The sequence below is a fragment of the Monodon monoceros genome, unplaced genomic scaffold, assembly GCF_005190385.1.
Source record: "Monodon monoceros isolate NGI ecotype Baffin Bay Population unplaced genomic scaffold, NGI_Narwhal_1 Super_Scaffold_3, whole genome shotgun sequence".
In the NCBI taxonomy this organism is placed as follows: domain Eukaryota; kingdom Metazoa; phylum Chordata; class Mammalia; order Artiodactyla; family Monodontidae; genus Monodon; species Monodon monoceros.
In genome coordinates, this window is record NW_021703780.1 from 20173447 (window position 1) to 20197064 (window position 23618).

Below are 23618 nucleotides of genomic sequence, written 5' to 3' on the forward strand. Positions count from 1 at the left end.
GGAGTGCATTTAATACTCTTCCCCAGATCACTCCTGTGCTTTGAAGTTAGACCCACCTGCATTCAAATCCCAATTCCTCTACTTAACAGTACAGACCCGGACATGTAATTCCACCTATAGGAGCTTACTTTATTTCCATACATAAAGTGAAGGTGATAAGACCTATCTTACAGGGTTGTCATAACAATTATATGAGAAAGTGCCTAGTACAGTGCCTGGCACTCAGTAGGTACTGAATAAAGAGTAGCTATTGCTACTATTACAGGTCCTCAGAGTGGTTCTTACTATAATGGAGCGTTACACTAATTTCTCCACACTCTCACTTGGTTTTTCACAATATTTATAACATAGCTGCTTAGGATATGGAGCAAAAGACCACCAGGCCATAGAGAGAATGACTCTAAGACCTGACTTCATAAGCATCTCGTGCCAACCCCATGAGCTAAACAATCCTAACTCTGTTACTAATAGGGTCAAAGAAGAAAGCAGTTCTGACCTTTTGTTACCTGGTTTTCTTTTCTTCAAACTGACCTCAATTTGTTGATATTGCCCAGCTTTCACCAATCTGGTTGTTTTTTTTGTTTTTTTTTTTTCGGTACGCAGGCCTTTCTCACTGTTGTGGCCTCTCCCGTTGCGGAGCACAGGCTCCGGATGCGCAGGCTCAGCGGCCATGGCTCACGGGCCCAGCCGCTCCGCGGCATGTGGGATCTTCCCGGACCGGGGCACGAACCCACGTCCCCTGCAACGGCAGGCGGACCCTCAACTACTGCACCACCAGGGAAGCCCTACCAATCTGTTTAATCTGTCTCTCCTGCATACTTGTATTTTAATAAGCTAGCGCTCTTGTGTCAAATAAGAAATCAAGCTCTGCAGACACTTTGGATGGCTGTTCAAGCATCATCAGGGATCAATTCCTCTCGTGCCCTCCCCTTCCTGGTGATCATGAAACTCACAAGTAAAGAAATACTGATCACAGATTTCAAAACTAAGTGATTAACAAAGAGATCTCCTTTTTGGTGATAATGCTATGACTTTCTCTTGATATTTGGTATTTTTGACTTTGGAATATAAATTAGTCTTGGTTTCTGCTGCTATTAGGTGTTGTACATACGTGATGATTTCTCTTCTTTGTCTTAAAATATAATATTTAATTATAGCTTCACCGAAGACTTAAAATTCCAATTTCCCTCAGGGGAAAAAAAAAATACCTATAACTGGAGCTTATGAAAAATTGTTAGTTGCAGCTAATCCTGGATAATAACTTGGATTTTTGAAATCTGTGTGATGTTTAACACATTAAGCTTTTCATCAGGAAGGTGATGCTTACAGAAAATGCCTGTGGAATAATCAGGCAGCAATCTCACTGCTGCAATGTTAAGACAAATACAGCTGAGAACATCAACTACGGAATTTGCTGGATTGTGAGATTTGCTCTTTGAAAAGGAAATATCACATAATAGTCAGGAAACGAGTGGCAATTCCTGGTGACTTTGTATTCCCTTGAGCCTGGGATTATGAATTCCCCCTCCTCACCTAAATTCCAATCCTCCACTTAGAATTGTAAGAAACTTGATTGAATTCTATTAAAAAGCCTAAACAACTTTTATTTCTTGTATCATTTAGCCAGAATGAACACTACTTAGTTCCTTCTATAAGCACATGTGTGTACACACACACACTCCTAAAAGTACAGTGTCCCATTGGCCTAAAAAGAAAATCAATACACACTTAGCAAATATTTGAGCTGCGTTTATATAAGCAATTCCTTTACAAAAAACAAATTTCAACCATCGCCATTTCAAGGACCCTAAAGGAGAGAAAATAACGGCACTTTTAAACTGCTTTTCTAAATGAAGGACTTTTTTCTAGATTAAAAACGCCCAAGCCAATACCCTTTTTTGTATCAAACTTTCGCCCTGTTTCTCATACCTAACTCCAACCCACCTCATTCTTCAATGCTGTTTATTAAAGATATACTATTGTCTGTAACAATAAAGACTCTGTCCAAATAGCTCCTCTTTGTGGGAATACGAGGAAGAACTGAAGGTGTTTTGTTTTATTTTTAAGGTCGTTCAGCCACATAGCTAGCACCTGAGAGCGTTTAACTCGCACCTGCATAAGAACAGCACAGGGCAGGTAACACAAAACTTGAAAGAAAAATAGTATTTGGTTTACACATATTTTTAAGGCATGGAGACTACCTGGTCAACTGGAATCTCAACTTGAGTATCTTCATCTTCTTGGACTTCTGCAGCCCCCCGCGTTTCTGATCTTTCCTCTCCAGCTTTGAAAACGCCTTCATCTATTATTTGAGACAAATACACAGTGAGAATCGAAATCCAATTGTGACATCGTGTGGCTGAATGTTGAAATTACAGTCAAATACCTAATGAAGATTATTTTTCGTAGGTATTCTGATTCCCCTTGTATTGACAAGATTTTTATAGCCCCCAATTCTTCTATATTTTCATTGGGAAAAGGTTCAGTGACCAAAACAAGGCTGACCCAGAAGATCAGGGCTATTTCCCAGCCTCTCCTCACCCACTGGCTACTGATTTAATAACACAGCACTTGGGAAAACTGGACAGCTACATGTAAAAGAATGAAATTAGAACACTCCCTAACACCATACACAAAAATAAACTCAAAATGGACTAAAGACCTAAATGTAAGCCCAGACACTATAAAACTCTTAGAGGAAAAGAGAAGCAGAACACTCTATGACATAAATCACAGCAAGATCCTTTTTGACCCACCTCCTACAGAAATGGAAATAAAAACAAAAATAAACAAATGGGACCTAACGAAACTTAAAAGCTTTTGCACAGCAAAGGAAACCATAAACAAGACCAAAAGACAACCCTCAGAATGGGAGAAAATATTTGCAAATGAAGCAACTAACAAAGGATTAATCTCCAAAACATACAAGCAACTCATGCAGCTCAATATCAAGAAAAAAAACAACCCAACCCAAAAATGGGCAGAAGACCTAAATAGACATTTCTCCAAAGAAGATATACAGATTGCCAACAAACACATGAAAGAATGCTCAACATCATTAATCATTACAGAAATGCAAATCAAAACTACAATGAGATATCATCTCACACCAGTCAGAACGGCCATCATCAAAAAATCTACAAACAATAAATGCTGGAGAGGGTGTGGAGAAAAAGGAGCCTCTTGCACTGTTGGTGGGAATGTAAATTGATACAGCCACTATGGAGAACAGTATGGAGGTTCCTTAAAAAACTAAAAATAGAACTACCATACGACCCAGCAATCCCACTACTGAGCATATACACTGAGAAAACCATAATTCAAAAAGAGTCATGTACCACAATGTTCACTGCAGTACTATTTACAATAGCCAGGACATGGCAGCAACCTAAGTGTCCATCGACAGATGAATGGATAAAGAAGATGTGGCACATATATACAATGGAATATTACTCAGCCATAAAAAGGAACGAAACTGAGTTATTTGTAGTGAGGTGGATGGACCTAGAGACTGTCAAACAGAGTGAAGTAAGTCAGAAAGAGAAAAACAAATACCATATGCTAACACATATACATGGAATCTAAAAGAAAAAAAAAAGAAAGAAAATGGTCAGAAGAACCTAGGGACAAGATGGGAATAAAGATGCAGACCTACTAGAGAATGGACTTGAGGATATGGGGAGGGGGAAGGGTAAGCTGGGACAAAGTGAGAGAGTGGCATGGACATATGTACACCACCAAATGTAAAATAGATAGCTAGTGGGAAGCAGTCGCATAGCATAGAGAGATCAGCTTGGTGCTTTGTGACCACCTAGAGGGGTGGGATAGGGAGAGTGGGAGGGAGGGAGGGAGATGCAAGAGGGAAGAGATATGGGGACATATGTATATGTATAACTGATTCACTTTGTTATAAAGCAGAAACTGACACACCATTGTAAAGCAATTATACTCTAATAAAGATGTTAAAAAATAAAAAAAATTTAAAATAAATAAATAAAAGAGAGTTGGATTGAAAAAAAATAAGCCAGTGTTGGGAAAAAATAAAAAATAACACAGCCTTGTACAAGTACTTAGATGGGAAGGATTTCCTACCTATTATCTCTGCTCTCTCCTCCTAGCCCTGAAACAGTGATGATGCTTGGTGCTTGAAAATACTCCTTTTAGAAGTTTGCCTTTCCCAAAAGAATGTTATACGCTGAAATAATTATTCTCTGTATTCAGAGTAACATAAAAAAATATTTTTTACTGTAACAGGATCATAGAGCTGACTCCACATCTCACACAAATCAATCTTTTACTCTGAAGGTGTGCACAGTATTTTCACAACCTATGTCTTAAAACCCTTAACTATAAAAGTAACCCAAATTTCTAAGACTTTAGGTTAAGCTCCTTCGACTTGTTCTCCCACGGGAAGCAATAAGAGCTGTTTTCCATATTTGAAGTAGTTTTAATGTCTTCCCTCCCTCTTCTCTTCTCCAGGCCAAGTAATCAAAGAATCACAGGACCATTTGTCATTCTGTCCATCTGTTTGCCTCAAGACAGGTCTAATGCTTCAGTCATTCGCATGAATGTTTTCTCTGCCCAATCATTTAAAATCCCTGGGGATGGAGATTTCACCTCCTTCTCTGATCATCTATTCCAGTATTTGATTACCCTTACAGTCTAGAAAATGTTTTTATCTTTTGTCTTAAAACCCCTTCTATTTCTCAAATGGAAGCTTGTTTCCCAGAGCACAAATAGTTAACACATTTCCCATGATAATACTTCATATTGTTAAAGTTATGAAGTCATTCTTAATTAAGCATAAAATATGTCTTTACCTTCACTGAGGATCAATTATATGTAAGGCACAATATGAGCCGATGTGACCTCCTAGGATATAAATGAGATGTAGATTTTTTCCAGTTGTTTACAGACCAATGAGTAGACAGAAATACATACACACCACTAATAAGGTGCCCTGAGGTAAGAGGCATAAGGGCTATGGCAGAGCCCTAGTGGAAGCTTAGAAGGTACAGCCAAGTGAAAAAGGAAGGAAGGAAGAGAGAGAGGAAATATAACCAAACTCAAGCCCTTTTTGTTTCTCCTAGAGAAACAATTTTCCCTTTTAATTACTTTTTAATTACTTCTCTACTATCCTTTTCAAAAACCAGGAACAACAGAGCTATCCCCAAAGCTGATTAGACATGTTAGATTAATTTACATGGATTAATTCCATTTTTTATTGAAGTATAATTTACAATGTTGTGTTAGTTTCAAGCGTACAGCAAAGTGATTCAGTTATACATATATACTATTTTTCATATTCTTTTCTATTATAGGCTATTACAAGATATTGAATATAGTTCCCTGTGCTATACAGTAGGTCCTTATTGTTTAACTATTTTATATATAGTAGTATGTATATGTTAATCCCAAACTCCTAATTTATCTCCCCGCCCCCTCCTGCCACTACCCCCTTTGGTAACCATAAGTTTGCTTTCTATGTCTGTGAGTCTTTCTGTTTCGTAAATAAGTTCATTTGTGTCATACTTTAGATTCCACATATAAACGATATCATATGATATTTGTCTTTCTCTAACTTACTTCACTTAATATGATAATCTCTAGGTCCATCCATGTTGCTGCAACTGGCATTATTCGTTTTTATGGCTAACATTCCATTGTGTATATATACCACATCTTCTTTATCCATTCATCTGTCATTTTGAGGATTACCTGCAGCAATAATTTAATCCCAGACTGGTTTTTACTCTCAGCCAACAACCTTGTCACCTAATAATCCTTTCCTTCCACCAGCTCATGTGTGCATAAGCAATCCAAGGTAATTTTTCATTCACTAGAGTTTTCTCAGTTAAATCATCCTGTGTATATATTAATTGAAAATATATATATATATACAGGAATCACTACACAATCATCACCAAAATGATGATTTCTGCATAGGCAGCTATTTTGGGTTATCTCTGCAACCCATCTCCCCAAGGACACAGCTCACCTAGCAGGTCTAATGATTCTGTCCTAACTCCATAGCATCTTATAACTCAGAGCATGGAGGCAAATGAAACTGCAGTTCAGCAATATCAGAAAAAAGAATATAGAAAACAAAACAGAATATGTGATGATGTTCTCATGTATTTGGCCTGGAGTAAATGCAAAGTTATGGTCACAAGCTCAACAAAGCAATCCTTGAGCTAAGAAAAGTACAGGGAAAGACACTTCAAAGGGCAAGGAAAATAGCCTACAATTATTCTGTCCTAAAAGAAGTGAAAGGGAGTAATCCAAGTCTATAAAATTGGAGTCAACAAGGATAGGGCAAGCTGATGTTTGTCTCTCCATCAAATTCTGGAACACAGAACTCAAGGAAATAATAAACATTACATTGATGGCAGAAAACATTAATTAAATGATAGAAAAATAAATTCCACTTTATTCACATGTGGAGTCCATAATTCTGAGAATGTATAGAGGCAGAATAAACTAATTTCAAATACAGTTGCACATTTTATCAAATGTTATCTCCAAAATGGTTTAAAAAGGAAAGTTAAGGTGTGTCTGACATTCATTTCTACCTTCTGAAATACCTTAGAAGACAACAATGATACTCATGCACAAAGTATCCCTGGAGTCAACCTTTAGAGATAGATGCTGGTCTCAGTAGACTATGACCTATGTCCATGACTTTTTTGGACAACATTTTTTCATCCAAGTATGGCACCTGCTTTCAAGGGAACCAGAAAGAGAAACCTACAGATACCAAAGAAATATATTGTTAATGCTCACATTCAATGAAATGTTTAACTGTATCCAAGCAGAGCTCTGAATGGCTTGCAGGTGTGTTTTAGGATAAACATTTCACAAGAAAAGAAGAATGAGATCAATAATAACAAATAAAATGGAAAGGGCACTGAGATGGAAAATGGCAACCATAATGATATAAACAGCAAGGAGACAAATCAACAAAGCTCAACATTGAGTATGGTGACAAAAAGAGAAAATACAAAGATAAAAGTGTTTGGTAGAGGCATGGTGTAGGATTTGTTCACCACTAAATGGAGATGTGTAAGCCACCTCCTTCAGCAGCACTGAGCAAGAAAGTAAGGTTGGAAAGGAATTCACAGAAATAAACAGTGATGGAAAAAAGAAAAGCAAGAAAGTCACTTTGTGATACGGAAAAGGACTTGAATTTTTATTAAAAATGTTATATAAAATTTAAAATAGGGGAATATGAATTTCCAGGGGAAATATTTTTAAATAGCATTTTCTGATTATAGATTATTTAATACACATGCATGCATTTTAGAAAACTTGGAAGATGAAGAAAATAAACGTCCTAATCTTCTGATCCAGAGTTTCTCTCTCGCTCTCTCACACACTCATAAAACTGAGATACTAATGTATATATAATTTCAAGAGATTTTTAAACTTTGAAATCATATCATGAGCATTTCCCACATCATTAAATGTTATCTGAACACATAATAAATTGGTGGTACCATGCTGTAATTAATGGACAATGAAACTGGATTCTTGCATCTTCCCATACTTAGAAAAGCACTAAAACCATTAACTAAGATGTCTGTTCCTCGCAACTAGCAATAACCTTCTGTCAAGATGAGCGCTTGAATTGGGTGATTGGGATTGACATGTATACACTGATGTGTATAAAATTGATGACTAAAAAGAGCCTACTGTATAAAAAAGTAAATTAAATTAAATTTTAAAAAAAAGCTGAGCGCTTGATTGCATATATCCCTTTGTCAAAATCATATATATGTACTGGCCTCCCCCCTTTACCTCTTCAAACAGTTCTCAGAGCTCTCAGAGACTGTCTTCCAGGTTATAATCCACAGATTGGCTCAAATAAAATTCTCCATTTCTTGCTTAGATTGACTATTGACTTATTATTTCCACTGAAAATACTATCTTTTTTCCTATATGAACATACTACGATAAACTTTAATTTCTAAATTAGGCACAGTAAGAGAATATCCGAATTGCCAGCATCACTACTCTTGCACTTTGGGGCCATTATTAAGTAAAATAAGGGTTACTTCGAACACAAGCACTGCGATACCTCTACAGTCGATCTAATAACCAAGAGAGTCTTTAGACTAAAGTATCTAAAGAGCGGGCCACACCAGACAAAGGGATGATTCACCTCCCAGGTGGGAAGAGGTGGGAGAGCACAAGATTTCACGGCGCTTCTCAGAACAGCCTGAAATTAAAAACATGTCAACATAATAAAGGCCATGTATGACAAACCCACAGCCAACATCGTTCCCAATGGTGAAAAACTGAAACCACTTCCTCTAACATCAGGAACAAGAAAAGGGTGCCCACTCTCACCACTATTATTCAATATAGTTTTGGAAGTTTTAGCCACGGTAATCAGAGAAGAAAAAGAAATAAAAGGAATCCAAATCGGAAGTGAAGAAGTAAAGCTGTCACTGTTTGCAGATGACATGATACTTTACATAGAGAATCCTAAAGATGGTACCAGAAAACTACTAGAACTAATCAATAAATTTGGTAAAGTAGCAGGATACAAAATTAATGCACAGAAATCTCTTGCATTCCTACATGCTAATGATGAAAAATCTGAAAGAGAAATTAAGGAAACACTCTCATTTACCACTGCAACAAAAATAATAAAATACCTAGGAATAAACCTATCTAAGGAGACAAAAGACCTGTATGCAGAAAACTATAAGACACTGATGAAAGAAATTAAAGATGATACAAACACATGGAGAGATATGGCATGTTCTTGGATTGGAAGAATCACCAATGTGAAAGTAATTATACTACCCAAAGCAATCCACAGATTCAGTGCAATCCCTATTAAACTACCAATGGCATTTTTCACAGAACTAGAACAAAAAATTTCACAATTTGTATGGAAACACAAAAGACCCCGAATAGCCTAAGCAATCTTGAGAAAGAAATACAGAACTGGAGGATCCAAGCTCCCTGACTTCAAACTATACTACAAAGCTACAGTAATCAAGACAGTATGGTACTGGCACAAAAACAGAAATATAGATCAATGGAACAGGATAGAAAGCCCAGAGAAAAACACACACACATATGGTCACCTTATTTTTGATAAAGGAGACAAGAATATACCATGGAGAAAAGACAGCCTCTTCAATTAAGTGGTGCTGGGAAAACTGGACAGCTACATGTAAAAGAATGAAAATAGAACACTCCCTAACACCATACACAAAAATAAACTCAAAATGGACTAAAGACCTAAACGTAAGCCCAGACACTATAAAACTCTTAGAGGAAAAGAGAGGCAGAACACTCTATGACATAAATCACAGCAAGATCCTTTTTGACCCACCTCCTAGAGAAATGGAAATAAACACAAAAATAAACAAATGGGACCTAATGAAACTTAAAACCTTTTGCACAGCAAAGGAAACCATAAACAAGACGAAAAGACAACTCTCAGAATGGGAGAAAATATTTGCAAACAAAGCAACTGACAAAGGAATAATCTCCAAAACATACAGCAACTCATGCAGCTCAATATGAAAAAAACAAACAACCCAATCCAAAAATGGGCAGAAGACCTAAATAGACATTTCTCCAAAGAAGATATACAAATTGCCAGTGCTCAACATCACTAATCATTAGAGAAATGCAAATCAAAACTACAGTAAGGTATCACCTCACACCGGTCAGAATGGCCATCATCAAAAAGTCTATAAACAATAAATGCTGGAGAGGGTGTGGAGAAAAGGGAACCCTCTTGCACCCTCTAACACACCATTGTGTAGCAATTATACTCCAATAAAGATGTAAAACACAAAACAAAACTAAAAATGTATAAATTGAAGAAGTAAAATAAAATAAAACTTATTAACTGTTGTTTCTGGAATTTTCCATTTACTATTTTTAAACCACAGTTGACTGCAGAAAGCAAAACCACAAGTAAGGGGGAACTACTGTACTTCATCCAGGGCCAAGATCAGTAAGCCAATGTGAATGTTCAAAAATATGATGAACATTCATGATGAGTGTTCAAAGTTATGTGAACGCTCAAGGTGAAAGTTCAAAAGCAGGCCTGAAAACCAGAAAATTAAAATTAACACCAAAGAATTGCCAGCAAGGCCAAAATACAATGGTAAAGAATTTGAACGATACAATATGTTCCCCTTCTGTCAGTGCCACAGTAAAAAGCAACTAAAAAGGGGAGGGGGCGGATAAATTGGTAGATTGGGATTGACATATACACACTACTAAATATAAAACAGGTAACTAATAAGAACCTGCTGTATAGCACAGGGAAATCTTCAATACTCTGTAATGCCCTATATGGGAAAAGAATCTAAAAAAGAGTGGGTATATGTATATGTATAACTGATTCACTTTGCTGTACACCTGAAACTAACACAACAATGTAAATCAACTATACTCCACTAAAAATTAATTTAAAAAAAGAAAATCACACACAAAAAAGCAACTAAAGACACACTCCATGGAAGAAGGTAAAGATGCAACATTAAAAACTTAAAACACCTTCTTGCAAGGATAGATTACACAAGAAATTTAAGTTTTTACAAAAATATTCAGTTTTTCATCGAGAGCAATATTATGCAAGCACTTCAAAACCTTACATTTTCCCTTTATTACGACGGCTCATTTAAACTGGCACAGTAAATTTAGATCATAACAGCAATCGTTATGTGCAATGGTTGTATAGTTATTGCTATAAATAGCTCAGACGTCCTAACCACAACTCACTAAGGGTAGTTGCCAGCTAGGGTAGGGGGTTTAGCCTCTAATGGGACACATGATTAGTTTTAGCGTCCCTCAGGATTTTCATAAAAACAGAAGTTTAGTCTTACTCGATCCCAATGTCAACAGGTAAGTGTCCCTTTTTGCCATATACCGTCCATCTGTGAAATTTTGGTGTGCCAATAATCGTCTGGCACACATTCAAGATTTCTTCTAATCCCCTTATAATAAGCTTTAACATAATTTTCAACTGCTCATGAAATTATTTCTTGTTTGAGTCTTAGCAATTTTGCTTCCTCTAAATTTAATTGTACATTGTAAATGTAATAATAGAATGCCTGTACATCATATAAAAATAAACTTTTCTTCTATAGGTAGGAAAAAGTAGGTTTTTGGAAAAAAGTGATAATGCAATGATTTCTCATCTCAAAATGCCCCATCCCAGCTGAGCACCTCATGGTAAGCTGTCTAAAATCACTGCCTCCATCCCTTGCCCACATACTTAGCCCCACACCTAGTCCAACCTCTGTAGCAGCATCTCATAAAGACTGCTCTTGTCAAAATCAGTGACCATAATGGTCACCTTTATGTTCTCATCTTACTTGATCTCTTAGCAGCTTTTAATACAAGCGATCTTTCTCTCTTTCTGTCTACCTATCTATTTGTCTGTCTATTTCTCCATTTCACTCTGGTTTCAGCAGAATCAACAGATGCTTCTCTTCAGTCTTCTTGGTCAACCTATCCTTCTCTGTTCAACTTCTAAGTGTTGCAGTACCCCCAGAGCTATATCGTGAGTCTACTTTTCTATTTACACACGCTTCTTAGATAATCTCATCCTGATGATGGCTTGAATACCATTAATACGTCAACGACTCTCTAATCTATTCAATATACCAGCCTCTTCATAGGTCCCCAAGCTCATATATCCTATTGCCTAACTTGACAACTTGCCTTGGATGTCTAATGGGCATCTCAAACTTAACATGGTCATAAGAGAACTCCAGGTCCCCACTGTAAACTGTTCATCCTCTATATTCCTCATCCCATGACATGGCACCTCCACCCAACCCCCAAATCTGGAAATTATCCTTATTTCCATCTTGTTCTCACTCCCTATATCCATTCCATTCTTGGCCTGTCAATTCAATCTCCTTTTAAATATATCCCGAATATGTGAATATTATTTCCAGCTCCACTATTAGCTTGGTTTAATCACCACTATCTGTTGGATGGGCTATTACAACAGCTTACAAATTAGTGCTCCTCTTTTTCTACTCTTGCTTTCCTCTGAATCATTGACCACACAAAAGCCAAGTGATATTAATAGGTTATAAAAATTACCTGGAAACTCTGACACTTTCCAACATACATAGAATCCAAGTTCCTTACCATGGCTTACAGAAATGTGTTCTGGTCCTGAACTCCCTCTTAGACCACATTTCATACCAATTTCCCTTTGCCATTAATCTCCAGGTACATTTTGTTTCTCCAGCAGAAAACTCATTGCTACCTTATGGCTTTGTCCTTTTTACACCTTCTACCTGGAATGTTCTTTCCTCCCTTTTCCCAAGGTAAGCTGCTCTTTCTCATTCAGATCTCAGGAAACCCTCCTCCAGTTCAAGTAGTCACCCAGTCATTCACATTGCTCTGTTTTAATTCTCTCTCACTAGCACTTATTACTACCTGATATTTTTCTTGTTTATTTGGTGTTTTAGTGTTTGTCAGTCTCCACCAAAGTGCAGGCTCCAAGAGAGCAGGTACCACACCCATATTGTTCACTGCTCTGTAGCTAGCATGTAATAGAGCTCAGCACACAGGTGTTCAAAAGGTGTTTGTTGAAAGAATAAACAGCAGGCACTCAAAAATATTTGCTGCATTGAGATAGAATGTAAGGAGAGTACAATTTAAAAGCCGCTAGCCCAGTCCACTAATTCTCTGTGTTGCCCCAATCTGGCCACACTTGGCAGTACAGCTTTTTTCTTTTTTTCCGGTACGTGGGCCTCCCACTGCCGCGGCCCCTTCCGCTGCGGAGCACAGGCTCCGGATGCGCAGGCTCAGCGGCCATGGCTCACAGGCCCAGCCGCTCCGCGGCATGTGGGATCTTCCCGGACCGGGGCACGAACCTGTGTCCCCTGCATCGGCAGGTGGACTCTCAACCACTGCGCCACCAGGGAAGCCCGGCAGTACAGCATTTTGAGGAGGAGGATAAAGAGGGGTGAAGAGAAAGAAGACTGGAGTACACCTACACAGGGATCAATAAATTAGGCTATGTGTGGTAAGTGAGATAATACCTGCCCCCCCCATGTCTCCATCCTAATCCTCAGAAACTGAATATATTACATCGCATGGCAGAGGTGAATTAAGGTAGCAGATGGAATTGCTAATCAGCTGACCTTCAGATGGGGAGATTATCCTGGATTATGCAGGTGGACCCAATGCAGCCACAAAGGTCCCTGTAAGTGAAAGAGAGGGGCAGGGGTACCAGTGTCAGGGTGATGTGATGTGAGAAGGAGTTGACTGACCATTGCTGGCTTTGAAGATGGAAGGGGGCCATAAACGAGGGAATTGCAGACAACCTCTAAAAACTGGAAAAAGGCAAGAATAGAAACTTTCCTCTTAGAGATTCTAGAAGGAATAAAGCCTCACCAACAGTGTGATTACAGCCCAGTGAGGACCCTTTTGGAATTCTGACCTCCAGAACACTAAGATAATAAGCATGTGCTGTTTTAAGGCACCATGTTCGTGGTAATTTGTTACAGCTGCAATAGGCAACTAATACACCATGTGTCCAAAAACTATGGTCTAGAAAGAATACTGGGGCAGTAGCCCCTGCAAATCCCCTTTCTGACTCCTTCAGGTACTTGCTGGGTGAGGGCAGGCAGCTGAGACACCCCCTGTTCCTCCTGCTGTGAAGGCAGTGGTCCAAAAACCTCCTGCAAGTCCTCTGCCTTCTGTTTTCCGTCTCTAAATGTTATTACCTCTCTCTCTCTCCCTCCCCTACAATGTACAAAAAACACCACTCCAGATACCCACGTCTGCCAGAAAGAAGAAAAGGGATTTGATTTTTTTAAGTCCTCCCCTACCCTAAAACCTTCGTAATAAAAGCCATTTGCTAACAAACTAAAGAGCGAGGATAAATTTGATACACAATACTGCTCTCATTCAATTACTACACTGAGGATCAAATTCAATGCTTGGATGCACACTACACTGCAATTCAGCTCTAATCTTTTTTCTTTGAATCATGAATAGACATGTTAGTGTATATTACACAGCAAAGCAATAACAAACACTCTAGTAAAAATAAAAATGCTCCTCAATTATTTTTCACTTATCCCTTATGAATTTTATTGCCTAAAAAATGAAAGCAGAGCTGCTGAGGTAGGGCAGTCATGTCATTAGTGTGTAGCTCATAATAAATAAGAATCTGTTTCCCTTACAGAAATGGCAAACTAGTGCTTGTGCATTTTTAGCCTTTCTGCAACTAGAACGGCTGAAATGAAAGCATTTCCTAGTTTCAGTACATCAGTGTGTTAGTTTAGTAACATTAAAATATTTTAAATATGTTAAAATTTTAATGTTATGTAAGATAAGTTACCAAGTAATTAATGAATGATACATTCAGGTAATTGCTAATAATCAGTATTTAAGCCCAACGATCTTGTTTAAAGGGTACTTTCTCACCAGAATTATTAAAAGTTCTTTTAAAATAATACTATAAACCATAGTTGAATGTGTTCAGTGTTTGAAACTGATTGGAACTTATCAGGATAAATAAAAAGAAAAATAACAGAGCTAACGCCCAGTTTTAAATACTTTATGGAAATATTAGATATCTATTAAGTGGAAGCTCTTTTTGTAAGCAGGAAAGTCTAGCATGACTATAAACATTTTATTATGATTTACTACTGAGACTTTCTCATAAAAATGTTAAATTAAAAACAAAATATTAATTTTAAAAAGCAGCTCATTAAATCCAGTAGATTACTGAGAAGAAAATGTGAGCAACAAGGAGCTCATGGCTTTCAGTATATAAGATAATATTCTAAGAAGAAAAAAGTATACAGATCTGTTTAAAAGGAAGATTATGCTGTCTTTGTGTGACATCAGTTACCAGAGGCGTAATTCGAAGTAAAATTGGTAAGAAAGTGACATACAAATTATTTTCATTAGCTAATGCTAATGTGAACTATATTCATATGTGAAATATATTGAATTTCCAATAAAACCCTTCTTAGATACAGATTGTTGTCATCACAACATCTTAATGAAATTAAGAAAGCACTTCCAGAAAGGTAACTCTATGTGAAGTTTAGCAAGTAGGGAGGTGGAGAGGAAGAGGGATTCCCATGTGATAACACTTCCTGATGAAAGGATGCTGGCCAGCCCTCCTCTGATCCTTATAACAACTTGCACAATATCTTCCTCACACCACTCACCTGAACTAAAGAATATTATCATTAGGCAGAATGAAAAACTAATCAAATAACAGCTAATATTCTGAGTGTATCTAACTTAGTACAGCCATATTACCCAAATGTTTTTTAATCACTAATTGTCTCCATATGTTTCATTCTGACCCATAAACTCAAATGGAAACTCTTTACAGGAACAAGAAATATCACAAGTGATATTTTTCTTTGGCAATTTAGAATATTACATGAAAATAACTTTATCCATCCACTTAGATAGGCTGAGTTTACTTAACTGCAGTTTGACTATTTCCTGACTCCCACTCCAGGTATTAAATATCATCTGTGATGCAACTGATGTTTAAATTTGACTATTAACTCTTTGCATAGACTTGATCTTAACCACCATGGTTAGTTCACCTTGACTTTAAACGGGTATAACAAAATTTTCTAAGTGTAGACAGAAAGTAAAAGTAGGATTATTATCATTGATTTCCCCAGATCAAAGGTAATTTTGTTCTTATCCCTTCATTTCTAGTTTATTCTTTTCAGATACAGATGTTTTAGATTTTATCAAAATCAGAAATATTCAAAGTACAAAGACTAAAACACATATATATAATATGTAGAATTCATGACAAAATTATTTTATAATCTATATAAATTTTGATATACTTTATAAAGTCCATAACAGATACATGGGTCTGAGAAAAATAAAATACTTCTGAGTTGGTTTACCTAAGCCAACAAGTATATATAGCTTTGTTTTTTTTTTCATTTCTAATTTTGTAACCTTATAAAAATTACACTGCAAATTAGTTTTAGTTTATCAGAATAATTGAATTGTTCCTCAATGGACCCCAGTGACTTGAAGTTACTTAATAAGTGGCCGAAAAATCATGATTCCTATTCTTAATTCTGGCTGGTCCAACTACCTCCAAATGACCTTGCGTATTTCAGTCTGTAAAAGAGTTAGCCATACTCAAATTACTTCTCTACCCTAGAAAATGTATCAAGGTAACAAACGGTGTACTTGCATATAACAGAACTACACAGTACTCTTAAATTCCTCAATTTTTGTTCAGAACTACACAGTACTCTTAAATTCCTCAATTTTTGTTCATTCATTCATTCATTCATTCATTTACTGTGCCAATATTTACCAAACCTTCTCACGCCCAGGCATGTGCTGGATACCAGCCACGGAAGAGATGAACAAGGCACTGGTCTCAAGATGCTTACTGTCTACTAGAAATTTAAATGGAAAAATCAGTAGAACAGAATGATAAATGTAACTAGTGCTACACCGGCTGTCAAGAGTTCAGAGAGGTAGGCAAGGGTGACAGGTGGGCGTGGTGGTCAGTCAAAGAAGGCTTCTGAGAGACAGAAGCTACAAATCAAAAGACAAGTAGAATTAGTTATTGAGGAGCAGAGGAAGGGCATTCTAGACAGAAAGATCAGTATATGCAAAGACTCAGAGGCACTGGAATGCATGGTCTGTTCCAGGGACTGAAGTCAGATGAGCATGGCTGCAGCAAGGAGGCAGGGATGATTCAGACAACCTGATTGACGAAACCAAGAATCTGAACTTGAGCCTGAAGATGATGAAGAGCAACTGAAGGATTTGATGCAGGGAGCATCGGGCTGGGGGAGTGCCCTGGAAAGAGGGCTGCCTAGGAGGAAGGGAGTGTGGATTCATGGCAGGGTGGGTGTGGAGGGGAAGATAAGGAAGAAAAGGTATTACCCAAGGGTCTCTAGGACGATATTGCTGATGTGGAGTTAACAGGTCAGAGTGAGAAGATTAGCCAGGATTGTAGAAAGGAAAGCCTGTAATATGGGTCAGACTGAAGTGACAGAAGGCTGGTATCCTGGAGAGTTCAAAGAAGTGGAATGGGAAATAAAGTATGGAATGATGGGTCATGAGGTTCTGAAGCACAGAACCCACAGCCCCCATTGGGGTAGTGGGACAGGCACTGTTCTGTGGGGCTGTGGAGACACACTAGACATTGCAGGTCCTGAATGAAGGCATTGGCAGCGGGATGGACAGGAGGGGACATGAGAGACACGTAAAGGTACTGACAGGACTCCGTGACTGCCTGGATGTGTGAGGTGAGAGAGACGGAAGAGTCAAAGGGGGAATCTAAGGTTTATGGCTTGGGTGTCTCAGTGGTTAGGAGAGCTATTTATCAAGACAAGGGACGGAAAAGGAAGGGGGTGGGCGTGGTTAAGAAGGGAGAGTATGAGTTCTGATTTTCGTATGCTGCTTTGAGTCCCCTGTTAGGCATCTTGAAAGACATGTCAATTAAGTGGTTGGAAATATAAATCTGTTAACTAGGATGAAGTTCTAGGTTAAGGATACTGATTTGGAAACTGTCAGAGTACAGTTGGTAAATAAAGCCAAGGGTCTGGGAGAGAACTTGGAATGAAAATAGAAGATGGCTGGGGGCAGAATTCTAGAAAAAAAAAATTGAAGGGATGGGAAGAAGAGGAACTCACAAAGATTGAAAAGAAATAAGGAAAGAACAAGAAAAAATAAGAGTGAGATGTTACGGAAGCCATGGGAAAAGCAAAAGTCAAGTGCAAAGGAATAATCAGTATTAAAAAGTGTCCTCCGGCACCCTGATGATCTGGTCAACTAGGTGAGAGTTATTTTAGCAGAGCATAAAATATCAGATTATATTGGGGTGCAGTATAAAAGGGTGGTGCCTATCACAGAACACAGGCAATATGGACCACTCTTTCAAGATGATTGGCTGTGAAGTGGAGAAGAGAGACCATAGTCCTGTAAAACCCAACTCAGAGGCCTGATGCCATGGAGGTAGTAAGGGCTGAACAGGGTTAAATCCCACCTCTTCTGACTCCTGCCTTCCAAAGAATTTGTCACAGATGTCAGCACCATAAAGCTGTTGCTAAATTTATGTCCCTAACACACAAGCATGTCTAATGAAATCCAAGCAGTCTTGCAAACTCAAACAATCCCCATTCACGCATGGCCAAGTTAAACCAAAATGGATTATCTTCATCTTGATAATATAAATGCAGCTGGAATTGTATTTCATGAAAATATTATCCTTACTACACAGACATTTATTGGAGTTTGAGCCTTAGCCAAAAATCCTAAATGGATTACAACATGGTAGTGTGGCTGCAGGGTGTAGGGGGGTATGGGGAGATAGAGCAAGAAGGAGAGAAGCCTATGGGCAGCACCCATCCCAGGAAACAAGGCACCTTCAACTTGCACACCTGAGTTAAAGCATTCTATTAGCATGGTCATTCACAATCATTTCAGACAAAGAAATGAAAGATGCCTTGGCTTCAGAAGACTACTAAGAATTCATGCAAGGAACCTAAAAACCAAAGGCTAAAAGAGAAACCAGGATTGTAAATTTTCAAAATCTATCTGCAGTTGATCAACTTGAGATGGAAGGCTGAGATACTTCTCTAAAAATTGTTTCCAAATTATACACAGCATATACTTAAGGGATTAAATACCTAGCTCAAATATGAAAATAAAAATGAACTTAACGTGCATTTTTTAAAAGTTGGTTATTAATCCCAATTATTACTAAATTACTCTTTCATCATCTAAGGCTCCAACATTCTTTCAACTTACTAGAATAATATGCTTTAAAATAATATGTTTGGGCTTCCCTGGTGGCGCAGTGGTTGAGAGTCCACCTGTCGATGCAGGGGACGCGGGTTCGTGCCCGGGTCCGGGAAGATCCCACATGCCGCGGAGCGGCTGGGCCCGTGAGCCATGGCCGCTGAGCCTGAGCGTCTGGAGCCTGTGCTCCGCAACGGGAGAGGCCACAACAGTGAAAGGCCCACGTACCGCAAAAAAAAAAAACAAAAAAACACACAAAATAATATGTTTAACAATGCCAATCCTACTAGAAGTATAAAACAAGTATCACCACTTTCAAAGCTAGTCTAATCCTGAGACAGGTGCTAGTGATTCTGTGAACTGTGCTCCTCACTCAGGGTAAAGTGACAGGTAGTGCAAATGTGCAAATCAGTACAAATCAGTCATCCTGAATAAAGGGACTGGATAATTTTTCATCATACCTAATTGGCACAGGTAATAGACCTGAATTATTCTTTAAATCTGAGTGAGGGTGTTTTCAATTTAACTCAGCATTTTACAGATTTGTATGCTTCTATCTGCTTTAGACAGTCAAAGTGATATCTCTTTAAATGCTTAGAGTTTCAGGTGTTTTAATCTGCTCCACAGCAATTTTTGAAGAGGATGCTAAATTGCTATCAGAGCTGATGCCTTGCTAAAGACATAACTTAGCTTTGATTGGTAGTTAATCTTCCATCTTAACATAAAATGGGAATTTAAAATATACTCAATTTAGCATATCTTTGAAGACACATAAAGTACAATTCAAGAAACTGCTATCAATAAATAGTAGATAAAAACAAATTTTTTCATAAGATATTTTGCTCTGCAGTATCTGCTATGTCCCAAATTTTATTTCAAATAGCCTGAAATAGGGCTTCCCTGGTGGCGCAGTGGTTGAGAGTCTGCCTGCCAATGCAGGGGATGCGGGTTGGTGCCCTGGTCCGGGAAGATCCCACATGCCGCGGAGCGGCTGGGCCCGTGGGCCATGGCCGCTGAGCCTGCGGGTCCGGAGCCTGTGCTCCCTAACGGGAGAGGCCAAAACAGTGAGAGGCCCGCGTACCGCGCAAAAAAAAAAAAAATAGCCTGAAATAAATCCATTTAAATGAGTCTATTGAGCTCCATGTTAAGATGATTAATCATAAATATGCCCGTATATTTATGTCTATGTATCAGCAATTGATAGACAATCAGATATAAAGTGACTGTCACTTTATACAGATATAAACTTAGTACCAAATTTGAGAGAATCAAGTAAACATAAAATGTCCAGGCATCAATGGGAAGAGATCTCAACAGCTTCAGATGATAATGGGAAATATGCAAATTAGCTACAAAATAGTACTATTTATCATGAAACTATCAAGGAGTCAAAACAGATCAAAGCAAATCAGTCAGCATTTTGCTCACTTTGATTTAATGTTGTTCCAACACAGGTATTGATGGGATATCCACCAGATTCTCTACTCTTTTCGTTTAATGTTATGACTTAGGGATTTAGTTTGGGTCTATAACAAAAACTGATGTTTGCTGTATGTTTGCAAAGATAGAAAACATTCTCCTCTAGCATTTTAACCTATGATTGAAGTTCATCATCTAAGAATTTCATTACAAAAGGAATAATTCTGGTTCCTTAAGCTAAGGAATGGTATCTTTCAGATATCCTTGCTTCGTTTTTAACTGATAATTGACAAATACCAGTAATCTATCTGTTTTAATCTTGGAGAGGAGGAACAGAAATAAAGCAACCTTTCATTGAATTTTTCATTAAACTGTAATTTTTAAGTATTTTCATTGCATTAAGGGTGGTAAGAATTAACTTTCATTTGAATATTATAATATTTCCCATACTTGCAGTCAAGATAAAACACAAGTACTGGTAAACCTATTCACCAATATCTATTTTAGAATAAGTGGAGATGCTCACTGTTCAGTAAAGAAACACTTTTTTCTTCAGCATTTACCTAGAGCAAGATGTAAATTAATAATAATGGTAACAATATTCACGATGATGATCATCTAATACTTATTGGATGCTTATTATACGACATACATCATTCTAAGCATATTACATGTATTAACTCATTTAATACCATAACAGCTTTATGAAGTAATTAATAATATTTCCTGCATTTTATATATGAAAAAGGGAGGTCCCCTAAAGGTCGTAAGCAGTGAGTGGTGAAGCAGGATTCAGACCTAGCAATCTGACACTAGAGTCTACGTTTTTAATGGTGGGTTTCCTAATCTGCCAGTTTTGACCCATTAGTGGATTGTGACATCAATTTAATGGGTTGCAACTACGTTGGGTTTTTTTTAATAAGACAGAAGAAAACAAAATATTGATTGTTATGCCAGGGTCAGCTTCATGGGCATGTGACCTATACAGTCTCATAGGGCCCCATTCTATGAAAAGCCCCCAGTTTGGCTTAATGATCTGCTGCCACCATCTTGAAGTTCTTAATAATTTTATCTTTGAACTTGTGTTTCGTAAGTGAAGTCCAATGAGACAATGGAGCACATTCATGAGGGGAGGATATATGCATAATATGTGTGCCAATGGCTCCTTACCTTAGGGTTTGTGATGGCTGGTGAGTACAGAACTCAGGTGGACTCATCAATGGGTGGACCCATCAATCGCGTGGGCGACTGTCAAGACTCAAATGAGTATAGGATAAGCATGTTACGTCTGCATCTGAGAAAGGTGTGGTGGGGCCACACTTTCCAATAAAACCAGAACTTGCTTCCAAGGAAGAAAGAAGCCAATGGCATTGTAAGAAATAAGAAAGACCAAGGATAACCCTAGCCTACTCTTTTGTTGATAGAATGTGCATATTAAAAGTGAAATAAATAGCTGAGCTAGTTTTATATACAGTATTTCCACTATTCTGATAAGAACAAAATGCATATGCAAATATGAGCTAAGAAATACAAATTGTGCAATTTTGGTGATTCCATATATGAGTTAAGTGGTCTTATACTATAGCATTATGGCATTGCATGTTATAAAGACAAATGGTATGATTCATCTTAGTAATTTTTTTTTTTTGGTTAAAGGAAAGTTTGCTTTCTTTTTTTAAAAATAGATCTTTATTGGAGTATGATTGCTTCACAGTACTGTGTTACTTTCTGTTATACACCAAAGAGAATCAGCCATAGGCATACATATGTCCCCTTATCCCCTCCCTCTTGAGCCTCCCTCCCACCCTCCCTATCCCACCCTTCTAGGTGGTCACAAAGCACCGAGCTGATCTCCCTGTGCTATGAGGCTGCTTCCCACTAGCTATCTATTTTATATTTGGTAGTGTATATATGTCGATGTTAAGCTCACTTCGCCCCAGCTCCCTCCTCCCACCCCGTTTCCTCAAGTCCATTCTCTATGTCTACATCTTTATTCCTGCCCTGCAACTAGGTTCATCAGTACCTTTTTTTTTTAGATTCCATATATATACGTTAGCATACGGTACTTGTTTTTCTCTTTCTGACTTACTTCACTCTGTATGACAGTCTCTAGGTCCATCCACCTCACTACAAATAACTCAGTTTCATTCCTTTTTACGGCTGAGTAATATTCCATTGTATATATGTGCCACATCTTCTTTATTCATTCATTTGTCGATGGACACTTAGGTTGCTTCCATGTCCTGGCTATTGTAAATAGTGCTGCAATGAGCATTGTGGTACATGTCTCTTTTTGAATTATGGTTTTCTCAGGGTATATGCCTAGTAGTGGGATTGCTGGTTCATATGGTAGTTCTATTTTTAGTTTTTTAAGGAACTTCCATACTGTTTTCCATAGTGGTTGCATCAATTTACATTCTCGCCAACAGTGCAGGAGGGTTCCCTTTTCACCACACCCTTTCCAGCATTTAATGTTTTTAGATTTTTTGATAATGGCCATTCTGACTGGCGTGAGGCAATACCTCATTGTAGTTTTGATTTGCATTTCTCTAATAATTAGTGATGTTGAGCATCTTTTCATGTGCCTCTTGGCCATCTGTATGTCTTCCTTGGTGAAATGTCTATTTAGGTCTTCCACCCATTTTTTAATTGGATTATTTGGTTTTTTTGATATTGAGCTCCATGACCTATTTGTATATTTTGGAGATTAATCCTTTGTCTTTTGTTTCATTTGCAAATATTTTCTCCCATTCTGAGGGTTGTCTTTTCATCTTGTTTATGGTTTTCTTTGCTGTGCAAAAGCTTTTAAGTTTCATTAGGTCCCCTTTTTTGTTGTTGTTTTTATTTCCCTTTCTCTAGGAGGTGGGTCAAAAAAGATCTTGCTGTGGTTTATGTTTATGTCAGAGAGTGCTTTTCCTAAGTCTTCCTCTAAGAGTTTTATAGTGTCTGGCCTTACATTTAGGTCTTTAATCCATTTTGAGTTTACTTTTGTGTATGGTGTTAGGGAGTGTTCTAATTTCATTCTTTTACATGTAACTGTCCAGTTTTCCAGCACCACCTATTGAAGAGGCTGTCTTTTCTCCATTGTATGTTCTTGCCTCCTTTGTCATCAATTAGGTGACCATATGTGCGTGGGTTTATCTCTGGGCATTGTATGCTGTACCATTGATCTGTATTTCTGTTTTTGCACCAGTACCATACTGTCTTGATTACTGTAGCTTTGTGGTATAGTATCAAGTTGGGGAGCCTGATTCCTCCAACACCATTTTTCTTTCTCAAGATTGCTTTGGCTATTCAGGGTCTTTTGTGTTTCCATACGAATTGTAAAATTTTTTGTTCTAATTCTGTGAAGAATGCCATTGGTAGTTTGATAGGCATTGCATTGAATCTTCAGATTGCTTTGGGTAGTACAGTCATTTTCACAATATTGATTC

The 23618-nt window shown here is 37.8% G+C and overlaps 1 protein-coding gene across 1 annotated transcript in view; it reads right to left on the reverse strand.

The window, feature by feature from the left end:
- DCDC2 (doublecortin domain containing 2) overlaps positions 1 to 23618 on the reverse strand; it is a 152940-nt gene that overhangs the window by 16823 nt on the left and 112499 nt on the right. The window contains exon 9 of the mRNA XM_029243996.1: positions 2202 to 2302. Within this exon, the coding sequence (XP_029099829.1) occupies positions 2202 to 2302 (101 nt within the window). The remainder of the gene's footprint in view (positions 1 to 2201; positions 2303 to 23618) is intronic.